The following is a 20,170-nucleotide window of genomic DNA, read 5'->3' as shown; positions in this document are numbered from 1 at the left end:
TAGATATTTGAAATCTCCAGACTCATGTAACCAAATAGATCCTAAATAAATTCGCAATTCAAAACAATGGATTTTATGAGATTTTGAAATCTAGAGCAAAAAATGAGAAATTTTTTTTCACTAAATGAGTGATTTTTTTGGGGTATTACCTCCCATCTTAGTTGACAAAGTGACACTTAGACTTTTAGCTAAATGATATCACTTAATTCCCCTCATAATTGACAAAGTTATCAAACATCTCATTTTTATTAACTTTTTATGTTAAATTTTATTTTTACCATCAATACTTTTTTTTAAACCCAAAATTACCTTCAATTGAAAATACGTTTTAATTTAAATTCTACATTACCTATAATTACTGCAGTAATTAAAATCTTAAATTACGTGCAATAAATATTATTATTACAACCTAAAATATCATCGATTATTTAATAGTTAAACCCTAAATTAGTTTTATGATTAAAGCTTCAAAATGCTCCTATGTTCTGTTTTTTTTTATATATGTTTGTTTTTCATTGTAACTATAAAAAATAAATGAAAATCAATCAAAATAAATTTAACCGTCTTTTTTGGGTTTTTTTTTGTTGGGTAACTAAGAATAAGATTTCTTAGAGAATAAGTTTAATAGAAAATAGTGGAATAGTCTTTGTGACAATGTAATTAAGGGATAATTCTATTGGGCGTACGTCGCTTTTCCAATACTAACTAACCTACTGCCACGCCCCCCGGTCGGTTGGTGGCCTTTTTTTCCAAACCAAAATACCCTTCGTCCTTTTTTTTACCTTTGCGTCGTCCCGGGTCTCCTTTTTCCTAAACCAAGATGATTTTCTCTTTTTTTTTTTTGGTGACCTTGTTTTGCTTTTAGTTGTGGTGGCCTCTTTTGTTTTGGTGGGATTTTCTGTTTGTCCTTTTTTTTTGTCTTTCTTTTTTTGTTCTTTTGGTTTTTCCTTTGTTCTTTTGGGTTCTTTTCCGGTTTTTGTTTTTGTTCTCCCCTGATTAAAACCTATGTGTTTTTCAAGTGGGGCGTCAATATTTTAAAATCTCTATTTTGGGTTCTATTGCAATATGCTAAAAAATAAAAATAAAAAAATGTTACATTTTTCGTTTTTGTGGTTGAGTTAAGGTATCCTATTCTGGCCTGGCCATATTGTGGTCTGGGGTTTCCTTTTCTGTTTAATTTCATCGCTTGACGCAATGACTCGAGTGCAGTGTGTACATATGCGATATGTCTCAGGGTTTCCAAAATAGAATGGAAAGGTTTTGTTGGGGGAAAATCCTATTTTTCCTGACCAAAAAAATCTCAAATTTCCCTCTCAATTTCAAATTAGTATTAGTTTAAAATTTGAAAATCATAACTAACGCCGCTGTTGGCGGTTCTTCTTCACTGGATTCATTTCTGATTCGATTAAAGAAAGAAAGAAAGGAGAGATTGAACGGAAGGTGGATTTTTCAGCTCTCGAAGGTGACTTTTTTTCCGTTTTCTTTTCCTGCTTACTGTCCATTTCACTTTCTTTCTATCCTCGCTGTTTGCATTCTCTTATTATTTTTACGAAATTTAGGGTTTTATGATCTCGACAATTATTCTGTTAACAGCAAATGTTGTTTGGGTGCTCGAATTGAACCAAGTTTTCTACGATTTGATTTTCCCATTTTCTGGTGAAACACTAACATTGGATTTGGATTGATTCTACAGCACTCTGAGGAACATTTCCCTGCAACCAACATCCTTCTAAACCATTGGAGTGAAATATGGTTGAAAATTGTGAAATCATCCAAAGACCCAAGCGGTAAATTTTCAGCCACTGCATTTCAGAATTAGGGTATTCTAGGTTGTTATTTTATTTTATTTATTTATTTTTTCAAATATTACGTCTATAATAGATTTGTAGCTAGCTATTTCGATTATCTTCTGGGTACATTTATATCCTTCATTTATATTCTCACCTCATCGTTTTGATTGATTCTTGATTCTCAGAGGAAGAGGAAGAGGTGATGTCTTCTCCTTGGAACGTTGTAGCAGCGATGATGTTCTTGTAGAGATTCTTGCTCGTTTGCCCCTAAAATCAATTTTTAGATTCAAATGTGTGTCAAAGAGATGGCACCAGCTTATCTCAAAAGATTATTTCCGTGCTAAAGTAATCGAGAGTAACAAAATGGATCCTGGGCCCTTATACTTCTTCAGTACCCCACGGCACACTACCCCCGAGCTGGCCTTTTTGGCGCACATTACATTCCTTTCCTCTCCCTCCTGGGGGGGGCGTGACTCTGTCTGTTTTTTTTTCTTCTCCCTCTTTCCTTTCTTTTTCTTGGGTCTCTTCCCTCCCTGCGTCCCTCGGGTCCCCTGTTTTCTTCCCTTCCGGTCTCTCTCTCCCCTCTTGTTTTTTCTTTTCCCTTCCGGCGGTTTGCTTCTGCTCTCCTGCCGGGGTTGGGGCTTTCTCTTTGTTGGTTTTTTTTTTTCTTTTCTCCTTCTCTTCCTCTCCTCTTTTCTTTTGCTTTCTCCTCCCCTTGTGGCGTTTCCCTGTCCGTTTTGTCTTTGTGTTTCTCTCGTTTCTTTCTTTCCTGCCCGGTGTTTTTTTGGCTTGGTCTTTTCTTCTTCTTTTTTTGCTTCCTCTTCTTTTCTTCCTCCCTCTCTTTTTTTTTGGTTTTCTTTCTCCTTTTTTTTTTTGGTTCTTTTTTTTTCTCCCTTCGTGGTTTCTGCTCTTGTCTTCTCCTCTCTTCTGTCTCCTCGTTCTTGGTTGTGTGTTTCTTTTCATCCACTAAATCCAAACATTCTGCTTGTCTATTGCTCTGGTTGGATCCATGCTTGTCACCTCAACACTACTCCAATGTTAGTGAACCATTAGTTAGGTTTACTCTTTGAAACTAGCTACCATACACCTGTATTTGCCCCCACCATGGCCCATTCTCCTTTCCCAGCTGCTGCCCAGAAAAATAGAGTCCATTCACTATGGTATGGCATTCATCCTCTACTGTGGGTTTATGGCAATATTGCAGGCACCTATGATGCGATGGGCAGGTAAGAATCCATTTTCTATGGCCTTCATTATATTCTGTTCTCCTGAAAAATGCAAAACATAACTTTTTGGATGAATGTTTTTGAGTCAGGTTGATCATGCCCAGCTTTTCTCATACCGCGTTGATAAGATGTTGATACTGTGAGCGAGCTGTGCTGGACTTCCTACCTTCACCATGGCCTCTGAATATTACCCCCTTTTTGTTTAGAAATCGTTAAGCAAGCCCAGTTTAAATGTTTTTGAAACCAAATTTAGAAAAACTGGTTTTTGGGAATTGCTATGTTCAGCCTAGAAAATCGTCTCGCCTTGGCATGTCGCAAGCACCTTTGTAATTGCTCGCAATTTATGAAATTTCTTTGTTCCATTAAAAGGAATGTTGCTTCTGTGTGATCTCTTAATCATAAGTGTTGCCAAAACATAGGCTCTTTCCACTGTTCATCTCTCTTGTAATACCATTCTTTTGTTTTTGGTGAAACTCTTGTAATAACATTCTTTTTTTCTTTTTGGTAACCCAGAATTTATTCACGATGAGCAGGGGGAAGGGTAGATAAAGTCTACCAATCACCTAGAGGAATATGGCCAATCTGTCGAGCTCGAAGTTGCCAGGGCTTTCCGGTTTGGATTCCCTAGAAATATAGGAGATATTCGCCTTGACTTGAAGCTATGGAATAATATCTGGCTCGTCAACATGGAGGGATGGGGGATTACACACCCTTGCATACTTCCCAACTGCTGGCTGTCGATTCGTCTCCCCTTTGTCTTCTGCCATGCTTCGTCCCTGCCTCTTGCCCGCTTCTCCCAAACTTTGTCCTGTTATTTTTTTGTTTCAGTAATGGTAGTAATGTTATCATTTTTATACTATTTTCTTCCTCACTTTTTTGTGCAAATCATATTTTACCATCTCTCATTGTTGATAAAAAGTTTGCAAATTTAATATATGGAACCACCACTTAAGAAAAGAAGAAGAGAGGAAGATAATGAAAAAATACCTAAAGAATTATCTTGAGAATAATGGGATACGAAATAATGGAGAGATAATTTAACAAAGATGATTGAGAATCTCAAGGCAGTAGAGTAGCGATCATTGTTGTGAAAAACATCGAGAGGATTTGCGAGTGAGACAAGAAAAAAGGAGTGCTTGTGAAACAAGAATTATTTTTCACTTCTTGATAACAAAAAACTATTAGAATCATAGGGTATTCAGTGACGAACTCCTAGCTTGATGAACGCATGTAAAAGGGGAAATCGTCCCACCTGCAGCTCACAAAGGACACGGAATACCAATTAATGATTTAAACCCATTCAAATGCGTTAATGGACCCACCATACCAACCCGTTAACTCCCGTTCTTCCCCCTCCTTCTTCGTTCCGCGGGGTTGTCGGGGGGGTCTCTCGTTTGGTTTTCCTGCGTCCCTCCCGCTGTGCTTCTTCACCTTGCTTTTGGTTTTCGGTACCCTGGGGGGTGTATCTTTCTCCCGAATCGCGTGTGGTGTCTTTGTTCTTTGCATTTTTGTCTCTTCGCCTCGGGCGATCCTTTGTCTGGTCGGTCCTCCGCCCGCCCTCCCCTTGTGCTCCTCCCCCTGCTCTCTTCTTGTTGCTGGCCTCTTTTCTTTGCCGTGCCGCTGGTGTTCTTGTGGGTTGCGTTCGTTTTGCTCGCCTCGGTTCCGCGTCTTGTCTCCTCGCTTTTTGTGGTTTTTCGTCTCTCCTCTCCTCGCCCTGTTTTTTTCCCCCATTCGCTTTCCCGTGAGGGGGCCCTTATCGTGCGTTTTCTCTTGGGGTGCGGCTCTCGGTTGAGTGTCACCTTTCGTTTCCTTTGATTTTTCATTTGCGGATTATCGTTCGCTCCGCCCGGTCGCGTCCCGCATCTCGCTCGCTTTTTGTGGTTATTTTGTCTCTCCTCTCTTTGTCCCGTTTTTCTTATTCCGCCCTTCCTTATCCCTATGAGAGGAGGACCCATTTTCCGTTTGCACTGTAGGGAACGATATAGGTCTTTCCTTTGCGGCGATGGGATCGTTCGGTTTCCTTGCGGAGGCGGGGGGTGAGGGCGTCGGGTTTTCGGGTTTCTACGGGTGGGTGGGTTTTATTTCTTGCATTTTGTAGGTTTCATCGAATCTTTTTGGTTATTCCGTGTCCTTTGTTGGCCCTTGTGCGGGTGTGCGCGATTTTTTCCATGTAAAAGGGTTTTTAGTAAAGCTCGATAAACAAAGGAAGAAGAAAGAGACTTACCGCCAACAAGAATAAAAAACAGTGATATTAGGTTAAATTTAACTAAATCATAAATAATTGGAGGAAAAATATGAATTTTACTGGACAATTCAAATTTAGTTTAACAAATCTAACGATGAATATTTAGAATCGTTCAGCTAACCTATTCAAACGTCCGTTCAGCTACACATTAGCTATATTTAAATTATTTTGAAAAACAAAGGTATTCTTGTAATTGTAATCGCAAATAGATTTTCTTTTCTCTTTCTATTCAGTTAACCGCCCTTTTTTCAACCCTTTTGGTTAAATGACCTCTTCTATGTCCTCTCACATTCTGACAAATACTTGGAGGCGTTTGTGGAAGGTACCGTTGTTACCTCGAGTTCAACATTTCCACATTTCCTATGGAAAGTCATGCATTAGAAACTGCCCACTACACTTCTGCTATATGCAATACATCTTGGGAAGAATAGACACCAGAAATAGAAAATATGACATCGTCTTTCTAGGTTCGCCCTATTGTCCCATACCTGTCGTGATTTGAAGAAACCGATCCGTCACAATTGATGGATACCCATCCCTCAAGTGGCTTGATCCAAACAAGTCATCGCTTGTGTGGATGGATAAAAAGGACAGTGATATCCCAAGATTGAAAGAAATCATGGAGGAGGAGCACAAAGCCTCTAAGTTACAACATGGTTGCGATGCCCCCTAAGTTACTCCCTAATATTAATGCCACCTCTTGAGTTGTCAAATTTATTAGTTATACTCCCTTTTACTATTACTAATACCAATAGTTTAAATTAGTTTTTCTTCCCCATATCCTAAGTTTAAAAACACTATCCATGAAGTATATCTCCCAAATTTTGTGAAGATTTATGACTAATAGAGGAAGAAGTGAGAGACAATAAAGGAAAACCAAAAAACAAGCCAAGCATGAGATTTTATTCAAAGTTATTCTTGTCTTTTTGAGACATTTAACTTGCTTATGTCCGAAGTTAAACTACGATTTCTAATGACAAGGGGTGTCTTTGATATAATTGTATCCCATAAGTGGTGTAATTGATAAACTCGATTACTCAAGGGTGGTGCTGAAATCTTCCTTATAAGAGAAGATACAATTCATGAGAGGGGTACTAAGTTGTAGTACATCCTTTAGAATAACATCTAGGGAACCACACTTCACCCTTGAGTAGCTTGATGACTCTTTTGGATTATATATATATATATATATATATTGGGTAGAAGAAAATATTCAATTAAAACTAATAACACTTACAACCATGGATGTTTGAAATAGTACCTTCATCCATTGTGGTGGATAAGGATATAGCTGCTTCTTCAAAAAAAGATTGGAGCAATGGGAATGAGAATTTATCAAATATTACAGACTGGGTTGTCTTAGCAACCTTCATTAGCATAGTTATGTTATTTAGAAACCATATCCCAAAATTTGGTTTTGGTAGGAGATTTGATAGCTCTTGTAGGTTGCTCCATATCTCTTCTATATCAAAACCCTGAGCTGTTGCATTTTCTAGTCCAGCTTGGATCCCAAAAAATATTGCCTCTAGTATGTCTTTTGGATTATATTATTTCAAGGAATTCATCTTTGATATATATATATATATATACAAAGATAAATGTTTTACATATACCATCAAGAAGAATCCAATCCTTAACATCTTCATTTCTTTTAATCATGTGAACCCCTTAGATGGCACCATCTCACATGTGAACCATTGGCATGGCATCATAGCCTAGAGGTCTTTTTTTATATAGCAATAGCACGCGCCCTACTTCTCTTATGTGCCCACAAATTTTTAGAAATTTTAACATATTTCTAGAATAAATTCACGATATAAGTAGACCCATGACCCATCAATGAGAAATAATAACAAAATGATGGTACCATATATTGGAAGGAAAACGATGGTGGTATCTTTATTTATTTAATATTAAAATTCAAATGTAAAATAACAATATTGTTTTTATATAAAAAAAAACTATAGTTAAATATAGGGGTGTCAATTTTCAACCCGAACTGTTAAAACCGGACCGAACTGGCCCGAACCGATCCTTAATGGGCTGTAATTGGGCTGAGGGTCCTCAACCCGAACGGTTTCGGACTGGGGCCGGCCCAGCCCGTGTGCGGCCCCGTCAGCCCGTTAGTCTTTTACATAAATAAAATAAAAATATTAAATGTAAATAAATTTTTTTTTTGGTATTGTTTAAATGTAATTAATGATCCATGAATTTCGGTGTTTGAGACGTTGAGACTCGAGTTTGAGTAGTTGAGAGTTGAGTGTTAACACGTTTAACGGTTTAAGTTTTAAGTTTTAACTTTTTAATTTTCAAATTTCATTTGATTTTATTACTCTTAAGTCTTAATCTTAATCGTTAACTTTTTAATTTTCAAATTTCATTTAGTTTTATTATTTTAAAATTTTAAAATTTTAATTGATAACTCTTAACTCTTACAAATTCAATTTTATTGGGTGAAAATTGTGAGGTTGGTCTACACATGATAGAAAAATCTAAATTTTTTATTTTTTGAGGGTGGAGGGTGGTTTGGATTAAGCTAATGCCATCACTTATCGGTGGATCTATTTGGAGTCTTCATCCTCTATCTTTTGTAGTTTTGTGTGTGAAAAACTAAGATTTGGAGTTGAGGAAAAAATAAAAATAAATTTCAATATTGATTTTTAATTTAGTCCAAACTATTAGCCAAATCAAATCTAAACCATTAGGCCAAACCGTTAGTCAACCCGAACCCAAACCGCATCAAACAGAAACCGTGCCGAAACAGCTCCAAACCGCACCATTGACACCCCTAGTTAAATAAGACAAAGGGGCATAAAAAGTAAAATCACAACTTCTTTAATGACCATCATGACCTTGACAACCGAGGAATCAATTGACTTGGACTTGGTCAAGTCTCCCTGCATTTGTGGTTTCTACTTGGTCACCCACCAAGAGAGTCCAGTGGGCCTGGGCCCACATAAATTCCTTTCTTCTTCTCGAGCCCACCACATTTCAACTATAGAGAAGTTGACTTGCCAAGCATGCAATGCAACCAACCAAAAAAAAAAAAAAAAAAAATTGAAATTCAAAGTAAACGAGTAACACAAACAGAACCAACAACTTTCCCTTTTGGTGGACCAATAAGGCCTCGCGTTCTTTCCTCACGATGACGTCATCTTGATCTAGAATCTCAGTTTTTTTTTTTCAATTCCTTTAGAGATAATTATAAAATAATAACGTACAACCGTTTTTTGTCGTTGTGGGAGGCTGCTTTCTTAGATTCCAATCCAACGGTGTCGTTGTTGAGGTCCCCATTTAACAATGTATTCCCGGTGTAGGTTGTTTTCCGTCCATTAAAAACGCAAACGTGGCGGCACAAACCATGATGCGACGACAACGTCAAAAGCTGGGGGGGTGTTAACGTCATTTCACAGTCGTACACTCGTCTCTTCTAGTTACACGTGTACGAACTTGACCAAAATAGGCCATCCACTTGTTAGAAAAAGAGATCAGGTCGTACTGCAGCAGATCTAAACTCCTCCAACAACTATTCGACGAACCATATCTTGACACCTGGACAACCATGACGACAATTTTGTATTGAATTTCAAATATTCTTTTGTTGAATGACAGGAATGCCCTTCCCAGTTTCTATACTTTGTATAGTTTGGGGACTTCTGGTGAACACTAGTTAGGCATTGGAATCATGTGGATTCTCATGGTTTTGCCTGAACATTTGAACGCAAGGAAGCTGCTTTCTAAGTTGTTCTTCATTTCTGGGCTATCTCAGATCAAATTTTAATTAATTCATGTCATCTTCATTTACTCTGTCTCACCTAACAAGAGGAAGATTATTAACCTCTGTATGAAACTATATTGAATTCTCAAAGTGGAGCCTTAGTCTTTAGCTTCAATAATGTTTAGTAAGGATTAATTGTTAATCAAACTCGAAATATCTTCTCTCCAAGTAGTAAGTAGTTCATAGTTGAAATTCTGCAAAGTACTGGCTTTGGAGTTATACAAGATGTGTTGCATGCTCAAGCTGTTTCTGAAGTCATTAGGTAGAGTTCACTGAAGCAAACTCAACTAATCTGGATAAGGACAGTTGAAGCTGATTTAGGCTAACTTAAACCCCTTCTCTGGGGCCAGCCTTCAAGATTAAGATATATTAAGAATGCCAAGTTAAAGGAATAGGGAGAGAAGAACCTTAACCCAGGATGGAGAAGTGACTAAGTGAGATGGGTTGTCATGTTTTCTTGGTAGGTGACAAAACAACCACCTAGAGCTGACATGGCTTCTTGTATATTACAATATGCATTTAAAGGTCATCACAACCATGTTTCCTCATGAATTCATAGGCCAACCATACTATCCATTTACTCTCAGAGTTTTCAAACCAGTCCATCTAATCACTCAGCTTCAATACCAAAAGAAATTAATGACACATTACAGCTATGTTTTCTCTCAGGCAATAACTCAAACATGAACATCTTTATACCCACCAGAGGAATTCATCCTAGGAGCAGAGGTGAATGGAATACCCAATGTCTTTACAATCAGACTTACAAACAATTAATATGAAAACTAGTTAGTAACAACCAGAGAACCACAGATGACCTCTTCCTGAAGCAGTTCTTACTAAGCAAGTCTGAACTATATGCAAAAAAGAGTATAGAGGATACTATAGATTCACAATATCCAACATATGAAGAGCTTGATCTCAGCTCATCCACCCAAACAGACTAATTCATACTGATAACTTCTATCAGACAGAGGTACATTGCAAGATAAAACATAAAATCGAATTATAGTTTTTAAGTTTCAAAGTTTAACAGATTGATAAACCTGAAGTGTGCAACAATAGAAATTTATTGGGATTGAAGGGGAGGAGAAAAATAAAGCCTTGAGAACTGTAATAAGAAAACTGCTGCTTAGAAGCTTTAAGCAGGAAATGGAAACGTTGCCTGTAGAGATTGACCTTGAATCTGTAAAGAATTAATGAAATAATATCCAGCAACCTGTCTGTACAATCTTGCATCTCTTAGAAAAATAGCCATAATCAGGTTACTCAGTTAGACATCAGGCCAACAAAAGGTTCATGCTTTGGGTTGTTTCTGACCCACCATGAATTGCAGTCTATGTGACCACTGGTTTCTTCTTCAACAGGAGCAGGAAGGTTGAGATCTAGAAGATCATGAATCTCAGGAAGCTGTTGTTGAATTAAAATTGTCTGACTGCATCTGTATTCAGAACCACCAACTAAATGGGATCTTTTGTGGCCACCCAAAGCTTGGCCTGATGCAAAAACCTTAAAGCAGATTGGGCACTCATGCCCTTTACTCTTCTTTAGTTCAATACTTGTATCTGCAACTTCCTGCTCCTCTTCCTCAATTAGAATCTCATTGCTGCAAGACTTATTAAACATACTGTCAGCTGTTGGGTCAGGAGAAACATCTGTTTCAATGCTGTTTTCACTGTACTCGATCTTCGAAGCAAAGCAGCCTCTGACCTTCTTATGGCTAGCCCTGTGTCCTCCAAGAGCCTGGTAAGAATGGAAAGTCTTGTTGCAAGTAGTACACTCGAACCTGCTTCTCTTCAGACTTTCTCTGCAAATCCCAGAATCCGAGGCATTAAACTTGTTCTTCTTGATAGAATCTCCTCCCAATTCAGTATAGTAAGCTTCATTTCTGCTTCTCTTTCTTGAATTACATTTCCCAAGCTTTGTATCAGCTCGACCCATTTCAGCTTCTTCGATGAAATCGTTGCCCACTTCAGCTTCAGAATAGTCCAACATACTTTTCTTACGACTGTACTTCCTGTTACTGGCAGATTCCTTCCCCAATTCAGCTCCATTTTTGAGCTTCATGTTCTTCCGTTCATAATCTCTCAGAAGCCCATCAACAGACACTTCGGATTCAATCTTCTTGAAGCCATCCCTCCAGAACCCAGAATCAGTGCCCTGTAATTCAGATCTTTTCCTCTCAAGTCGAGCATTTACAGAATTGGAAACAACAGATTCCAACTTCTTGTCTTTGGGTTTCTTCATCTTTATGCTCTTGAGAGTTTCATCTCCATCATCAAAGACAAAATCTTTACCTCTACTTACAGGAGTTTGCTTATCAGGACCTGAAGATCTAGTTCCAGTCTCTAAAGCAGTAGAATAATTATCGGAAGAATCTACAACAGAATTCAATCCAGCCCAGTTACCCACATCCCTAGAAAGCATCATCAAAGACATAGCTACCTCTTCTTGTTCTTGCTCAATATCTGAAACTGATGAAGTAGCATTGGCAACAGAGAAAGAAGACGAAGCAGTAGCAGTCTTATACCTGGTTCTTCTAGATCTTCTCCTACGCTTTGGAGCTGCACCTTCGTTGTCAGATTGGCTGTCCATGACCAATTTCGGATTCTCGCTAATCCATGAATCTTCCTGTAAGCTGTTGTTGGAGACCCTCTCCTTGTCCTTCTCAGAATGACATCTCATATGACCAAAGAGAGCTTTCGATGATGCAAATCCCTTACCACATTCATTACAAAATTTGCCTTGGCGAACCATGCCACTGTTTGAATCAGAGAGCCTCCATGTTTTCTTGGGATTTTCTCTCAAACCATAGCCAGCATGACCATTAGCTTCAAAGCCCATGAAGCTGCTACTGTTGTTACTTCCTCCATTGGCTGAAGTTGAAATTACCTTACCCTTGCTGAGCTTGTCTTCTGTATCAACTAAATTTGTGGTCATATGAGACCTCATGTGACCTCCCAAGGACCTTCCACAAGGGAAGCTCTTTCTGCAGAACTTGCAGGTATGCTTTTGCTCTTGATCTTCCTTCATCGAGTTACTTAACTCAGAAACTTCTAATAGAGCAAAAAGAAGAACAACCCAGATCAGTAAACAAAACCAGAACTAAAATCGGATGAACAAACACACTAACCAACAAGAATGCTCTCGATTCTTGATCTCATTCCATTGAGAGAAACAAAAAGAAAAAAACTACCCAAATGCTGAGGAAGCAGAGGAATACAGCAAAACTCGGATCACAGAAACCAAAGTAAGAGTCCGAATCTGATACGGCAATCAAAACGGATCGCGTCTTTATTGCTTTTCAACTGATCCGGAGAGTACCCATTTCGGATTTCTTACAGTTTCGTGATCACAAACAAAGATCTGAATAACAAAACCCACTAAATTTGGCCTCTGCTCTTCTCACACTCTCTATTGGGTAGTTGAAATTCACCGAGAAATCTCAAATTTGAAGCGATGTCTCTATGACCTTTGTTGCTCATGATGGTGAACAGGCCAAAGCATTAAAAGAAAAGGGAAAATAGAATTAAGAAGAGAACCCAGAGCTTTCCCCTCTTTTTTTCTCTTCTATTCTTCTTGGGCTTGGAGTAATGCTATGTTTATAGGAGAAATCCATGCATGGAAGCAAAGATAAAAAAGAGGAAAGAAAAGATACTAGCACGTGTACTCAATGAAGAACCCTATGATACCATCCAACGGTCAGTATCAGCCTAGATTGAGCATCTCAATATGGGAGAACCCACCACTACTACCCATTTCTTCCTTTGTCTTTCTCTTAAAATGGAAGTAAATCTGCATTCAAACTGATTAAAATCTGATTCTGGATTCTTTTCAGTGCTTCAGTTCTTCCAGCCTATGTCATCAATGCATGCACTCTGAGGGCTTTCAGTCGTTGATGCACATCAGAGAGAAATCTTTGAATTGTCTCAATTTCAAGGCTACCCAACATAAGTTTGAAGCCCAGAGATTGAAATCAGGGGACCAAGAACAAAACTCAGTTTCAAAACCTTGAAATCAAATAAAAAAATGAACTCAGAGTTGAAGGTTTTGAGTAATTTTTGCTGAGAAGTTGTTTTGATGCCTGTGTTCATATTTTTCCTTTGATTATTTTATCTAATATGTGGGCTCTGTTTAGTTTTGACTTTTAAGACTTATATATATTGCATCTTTGATTATTATAAGGGAGATTTGGTCTCTTCTGGGCAGTCATCATTTCAAGTTTAGTAATGAAATTAAGCTTTAAGCAGAGAAGAGTTGTGGTTCTTTCAGTTTGGATTTTAAAAAATACAAGTTCGTCACAGATTGGGCAACATGGGTTGGAATCTGTCACTGACGGTGCCGGCCTTGTTTATCAGCAATGCTGGTTTGAAATGAGCCGGCTTTAAACTGCCATAAGCCTAATAAGACTGTCTTATTTGCAGGTCCTTTTCTTTATTAAAAAGGTGGATTGGATTATATAAACTTTTGTCCTTTTTCTGCAAATCTCTCTTAATCTTTGCTTTTGCTTGAGGAACTCTTTCAGTGCATGAGCTGGACTTGTACAAAATCTTTAACTTGTGATTTAGATTTGGATGGTTTCCTGCTAATCAAATTGTATCAGCTAGTGGTGAAACTGGGAGTCTTCAAGTCCAATTTTTGTGGGAGTTGCCATTGAGGGCAGTTTTGTACTTCTAGGAATTAGGGCTCAACTATATACTGATGGGTAAGATTCTATATAGAGGTTATCTTAGGAGGCAAGGTGTGCAAGGGATATGGAAGCTCTGATGTTCTTTTATTCAGAGAGAATAGAAGAACCAGTGGTAGGTGTGTGTCAAAACGATTCATTACTATGTTCTTAAAGAACAAAGTGGTGACCAAAACTATTGAAGAATGACTTTTGCAGAATATGTAAGAGATCTATCAAGGGAACAAAAGCTTGATAAAATGGTCTTGAAGATGACAGATTTCTCAAGACCAACCTGCTTATGAGCCCCCTCTACCTTGTTCTTGCTTTATGATTTTGTTTGAAAACTAAAATTTTCTTATTGAGGATCCAGTGAGTAATATTCATAGAATGGGTTTAGCAGTCAATTTTAAACAAAGAAAGTGAGTTTCTTTCACCACAAAAATGTATAAAAACAATTTTACACAAGAACCCTACCATAAAAGCATTATCAAAAGCATGTGTTTTTGTTTCTTTGTTCTTTTATTTGTTGTTGATTCCGATGAGCACACAATGTTTATAGGTGTGTGTTCATGCTTTTGAGGTGTTTGGAAGAAAACCTATATTTACAGTTTATGGAAATCCAATGTTTCTTATTTTAATTCATTATTATGATGCAATAATTCTATGTCAAGTTTAGAATTTTTTGCACTCAAATAGATAATCTTCAACCACAAAAAATTCTCCTGACCCGTTCTACCTTGCTTGAGTAATAATAGGATTTGAAGCAATCAATACCTTGAATCTTCAATCCAAATCACAAAATATAAATACTATTATCACAGGATTTCAGTTCATAAAACCCTAGCACACCATGATTAACAAAAACAACTGGCTAGGGAGAGGGAGAAAGTTGAAAATTTTAATCTATTCTTCATTCCTGTAAAAGAGTGAATCCAATGTCAAAACTTTCCACAAGTAGAGTCTCGGGGTGTCGGTGCAATCTTATCCCAATAATTTCGCTAAGAGTTTGTTTCACTATCGACTTCATGTTACAACTGTGATCCCGACTCCGCTCCTCTCTTATCTTAAAAGGTAGAACCCCTACATGTTTACGATTTACAATTTTCTAAGTTGTAGCTTCTACTTTGGTAAATTAAGATTTGCACACACTATCTTTGTATGTTTTACATGTCAAAAGTGAGAAAAGGTATTACATATCATTCTAGTTATGGTTGATGATTCGATATAATTAAATTATATTAATCCTCATAATTAAAGGAATAATAATCAACCTATCTTTATTTCCCTTTATTTTCATGTATAAATGCATAATCAAACTCATTTAATTTGCAGGTTGATGTTCCTTCAAATATTATCTATAATGGATTATTAATGTTGCCCCTTGTAGTTTGATTTTATTACTAATAAAACCCAGTTCTTTGTGAAATTACTTTTGCCCCCTTCCTTATAACGGTGTTAAATAGCCATTAAGTTTGAATATGTAATGTCTAATTTGCCATTCATTAAAATTAAAAAATCATTCTAAATTTTACCTTATTTATAAAAATCCGATTAAATGTCAATTTTATCCTAAATTTAATTTTTTTGAATTAATGAAATGAACAAAATCCAAATCCGATTTGGTCCCACCTTCACTAAACTTCATTTATTTTGAAAATATATTAGGTGATATTTAGTTTCCAATTTCAGTTGAATTCGATTTTCCTTCCTCTTCGGTTTCTATTTGAGTTTTATTCAATTATTCTTTCTTTATTTGGTGGTTTTTTTTTTAGAATAAAACACATTATAGTTACTTTTTTCTCCACAGTTAATTAAGGGTACTACTGTAACTTGACAAAAGGGTAAATAAGTAAAGAGATAAGTATAAAGGTATTTTTGGGGTTTTTGAGAAAATATAAAGATGCCACAACATCAGTAAACTAACGGAACTTAACGGTAAAGGGGCAATAGTAATTGTAGACAAAGTTAAAGATTGGATTAGTAATTTTGAAAAGTATAAGGGATACAGTAGTAATAAAATCAAAATACAGGGGACCAATAGTAATTATCCCTATCTATAATGAATTATATGGCATGTAATTTAATACTATCAACCTTAATTCATTGTATATGTCCTTACAGTCAAATAACAAAAGATGCAATCAACATTCACACATTTTAAAGTAAAAGATAATATAATACGACCAACAGGGGTTGGTCCAAGTGGTAAGCAGCTTGGTCACCTTAAGCAAGGGTCCAGTATCGAAATTTTGTGGATGCAAAAAATTCATTTGAAGAAGCTCACCCACCACGCAGGGTGTGGCGTGGTTCGGATTCCAAAATAAAGAGATCTAGATTCCAATATGAAAGATTATTGTCATTCTCTCAACTAAATAGGGGTGGCTCAGTTAGCAAAAGACCAACGCTTCCACATAGGAGTCAGAGTTCGAATCCCCTTGGGGCCAAGGGCGAAGCCCTGCCTATATTAATTATATAAAAGCTCCCCTAAGGATGTAGTCGTGGTGCGCGCAAGCTGGCCCGCAACAATACATACCATGGTCTGACACACATTCCAACTTGCTTACCGGTCCAACCACAATCAACTCTAAATTCTTATCACATTCATTTGGATTACATAACCAAAATTTGGCTAATTATAGAAAAGCCTATATGATCAATCAAAGAATAAATCAAGCAGATGTTTTTGAGTTGGGGAGGTTTGGGGCTATCATGCTGTCTTAGTGGTATTTACATTCTAACATCACACTTGGAATGACGTGAATATAAATGTATTTTTGGCATAGTGATAACAACATATTTTACAGGACAAGTAAAATTAAAGAGATCTTAAATTTGTACCTTCATTCCTTCACACCTTCCTATTTTTTTTTTTCGCCAGAAAAAGAATGACTCCAGTAAAGGACAAAGATAGCCACGTAGCTTAGATCCAAAAGGAGTAGAAATTCTTTTTTGGGTCCCACTATGGAATATTCCTTCTTCACATTCACTGATTAAGAGATTTAATAAGGACCATCCATTAAGTTTGATATTCTTATATTGACACCTTGAAGTCTGGTTACAAGTAAAGGTTGGCCACTCCTTGTCCTCTCCTATGCCTTCCTTTTTTTAACATTATTAAGTTTAAGACTAAAGCTAGGAAGATGCCTCAAGCTTGGTTTTATGCTTTAATCAAGTCCTTAACCAATTTCACTTCCACCACCCACCATTAGTCTATTACAATCACTAAATCACTGGTCATTTATTGCTTTCACTTCACTTTCTTTTCATGGGTTCTCTTCTTTTTGCAAGATTTCACTTCTTATATTTTTTAAAGTCACTTAATTTTCAAATATCTCAAAAAAATATGAAATTGTCTCGTAATTTTATATCTATGCAGGATTAATGAAATTGCATGAACAATATGAATATGCCTTCTTCTTTTTTAAATTTTACAAGAAATGTATATTCGAGTATCTAGGCATTTGAAGAAACGTGACTTGACAACTTCTTTTTTCTTTAAAAAGATCTACTATAGTTTAATCAAACCATAAAGATATAGACTAAAATTCCAACCAACATGGTACATGCTAGATGATCACATCCCAACCAATATTTTCCCCCTAAGTTACAAAATAGTAAGATTTTAATGTGAAATTTTTATTTACAGGATAAGTCAAAACCCTGTTGCCATAAGAGGGTAAAATATGATTACCCAAAAAAAAGAAGGAAAAAAAAAGGTAAAATATAAAGCCAATGTGTCTTTCTATGCTCAACGTGTTACCAACATATGGTGTTCTTATTTTGTTTTTATGCTTTTTTTAATTTCTAATAGGACCAATCAGGCAGCTAGGGTATTGTTTGGTTGACCCCAATCAGTGAATTAAAGATAATAATAAAGAAAAGTCAAGTAATACCTGTTTAAGTATATGTTAAGATTTAATCAATTCCTTTGCTTTAAACCTAGGTGGTTAGGTATCCTTACTCAAATAAGTGTAGTACCAAACACTGTCACATATCTCACTAGCTTCACAATTAATTAAATTAAATTAAATTAAAAAATGAAAAAGAAGTAGAAGGGTTAGTATCATCAGACAAGAATACAAACCCTAGTATTCACTTGGAACTTGGGAGTAAAGTTCGATCTAAAAATGCAAATCGGGTGACGAAGGTTTTCACAGAAGCAGAGTTCGAATGAGTAATTTTTTTTTATACTAATTTCTGTTGAAAATCCATTTCAATCTTAATCATAGAATGATGGATACATTTCTTATGTAGTAATAATGGAGCATGTGGTTTTGAGCAAGTTTCCACCAGCAATGCTTGGGAAGTACTCAAATAAGTCAATGAAATTCAGATCTTTATGTTTTGTGGGCCAAATTCTTCATTTGTCTATGGATTAATTAAGATGGCATTGAGCAAGTACTAGTCCACTATCACTCTTTTGCTTCATTGCTTCTTTGCTTCATTGCTTCAACTAAGGCTTTCAAAAGCATAGAGAGATTTAAGAATCAAATGCTCTCCACTAGGAGCAAAAGTATAGAAACCCTCCTCTAGTTCAGCAAAATGCTGATGGCCCCTACTTCTCTTTTTGAGTTTAGTTTAGTTTCCCAAGCCAAGATTCCCTGATTTTGTCTGGAAAAGGGAATGTACAGCTCCTCCTTTCAGAGAGAAACATGATCTCATTACATGACAAAGAGATTTCTCTTGCTGACTCCATAAGTTAATATTAACTGGCTTGCTTTTGAACTACCCAAGTTTCATATTAATTTAATCAAATTATGTAGCTATTAACCTTATATGACGGCGCAGCAATTAAGGATTTAATCTACAAGATTAACCTCTGGATTATTATTTTTGGCCTCTATTTTAGTTGGAGAGGACTAGTTTATGGAGTAGCACCACAAAAATGAAAGCCTTTGCTGCTCAAATTCTATCACTATTGATAGAAGAACTTGAACCAAAGATCATTAAGAAATTAGACAATATTAATTCCTTCACATGTGTGAAGTGGACAAGAGTTGAAAATTGGTGGCTACTTAAGGATACAAGAAAGCCCAACAACTCTTTGATTATTAAACAAAGCATCAAAGTTTCAACTAATAGAATAGTGGCCAGGACAGGATATAGAAGGCCCACTTATTAGATTAACATAGACAATCAACTCTGATTAACAAAATTAACAATTTAAACAGAGCACGCCAACGAGGAATCTGTACAGGATTGGTAATATTACTTCACTTAGGGTTAAGTTGCTGTTTGGAATGATATGGCAGTAAAGTAAGGATCTCTGAATAGTGAGGTGAGCAAGGAGTATAAAGATGTTTCAAGTCTCCCAAGCCAATTGTGTTCGAGTAAAAAGTTGTATTAAAAAGATAAGTCTTCGTTATTTTATTATTATATCTTAAGTACTGATCAAGATTCAAGAGTACAGCAATACCCACAAGAAGACACTCACGTTTCATGAAGAGGTTTACTGTAATCTCAATGTAGGAATCAATGGTTGCTTCGAATTTTCAAAAATGAACCAAATTTTCTTCTGACCATCGTTGAGAGAGTTCATTACCTGCTTCTTGGAACAATGCCAAGAGCATTTTGGGCCTTAATCGACTACATTACTTCTTTTCCAAAGTGGTGAGAGTTTCAGGACTCAGGAGGAGAAATAAAAAGCCAATCATGTATTGTGAATGAGTTCAACATATGGAACTTCAAACTGGATTTTCTACAGATCTTAAAATGGGCTTCTTTCCAGATCTTAACAGGGGGGAGGTTCTGTCGCTGTACATGGCCAGGCCTATCACAAGCTTGAGCTGGGTTCTGATAATATATTTCAATGATCTGACAAGGGACCTGGACCAAAAGGATCCCTTTCTTTTAATTAGTCTGAAAATTGATTACCTTCCTGTTCCAGATGATCTACAATCCTTGTAAAGACAAGACTGCAAAGCTGAAAACTCTATCATCACTAAAAACAGAAAAATGCACCAAATGTGACTATTAAAACAAAAGAAGAAGAAGAAAATTACATTAACAGGATTAATTTCTTATAATATAACTTTCATTGACAAGGAAAAAAAGGGGGGTCACATCAGTAAAACCCAGGTCCCAACAATGAGTGTGAGTCAAAAACATAAATCAATATATGCTACGCTTCCTAAGTAAATGACCCCCCAGTAAAGAAGTAAAGAAAGAGAGATACAAGGTGAGAGAGGGGGGGTTTTAGCCCCCCTTTTTGGAGGTGGTAACAGGAAGTTACGCAATCCAGAACCTGCCCTTAGATTTCAAGGAAGCACCCTCTCAAACAAACTCCTAGAAAACCAGCCACCTTATAAAACAATATTTTACAGTAAGGCAGGCAGGGCTTCCTTTTTCCACTGTATATGAATATGAATGTACAAAAGCAAAAATTGGACTCCAGCCTACTACGCTCAACAGGAAAAGAAAAAAGTAATTCTCCTGTTGACCCCCATCACACCAGATCAGAAT

General features: G+C 36.7%; 1 protein-coding gene and 1 long non-coding RNA gene across 2 annotated transcripts; one reads left to right on the top strand and one right to left on the bottom strand.

The window, feature by feature from the left end:
* The first annotated feature begins 1,226 nt into the window (after positions 1-1,226).
* LOC149020161 (uncharacterized) lies at positions 1,227-3,654 on the top strand. Its single transcript, XR_016171996.1, has 3 exons — positions 1,227-1,462; positions 1,694-1,787; positions 3,530-3,654. It is a non-coding gene; the product is annotated as an uncharacterized LOC149020161 (long non-coding RNA).
* A 6,444-nt stretch (positions 3,655-10,098) lies between these two features.
* On the bottom strand, positions 10,099-12,594 carry LOC149020160 (uncharacterized). Its single transcript, XM_089146878.1, has one exon. It carries the CDS (start codon positions 12,070-12,072, stop codon positions 10,309-10,311), a length of 1,764 nt encoding a protein of 587 aa, XP_089003004.1. The 5' UTR covers positions 12,073-12,594; the 3' UTR covers positions 10,099-10,308.
* Positions 12,595-20,170: the final 7,576 nt, after the last annotated feature.

The sequence above is a fragment of the Hakea prostrata genome, chromosome 3 (assembly GCF_041222555.1).
Source record: "Hakea prostrata isolate BN-2017 chromosome 3, UWA_Hpros_2, whole genome shotgun sequence".
Lineage (NCBI taxonomy): Eukaryota > Viridiplantae > Streptophyta > Magnoliopsida > Proteales > Proteaceae > Hakea > Hakea prostrata.
The sequence above is the reverse complement of the archived record's forward strand: the minus strand, read 5'-3'. Positions and strand labels throughout refer to the sequence as shown.

What these genes read in the sequence shown, in the direction of transcription:
- LOC149020160 (XM_089146878.1), bottom strand. Translation starts at nt 12,072, where the DNA reads ATGAAGGAAGATCAAGAGCAAAAGCATACCTGCAAGTTCTGCAGAAAG.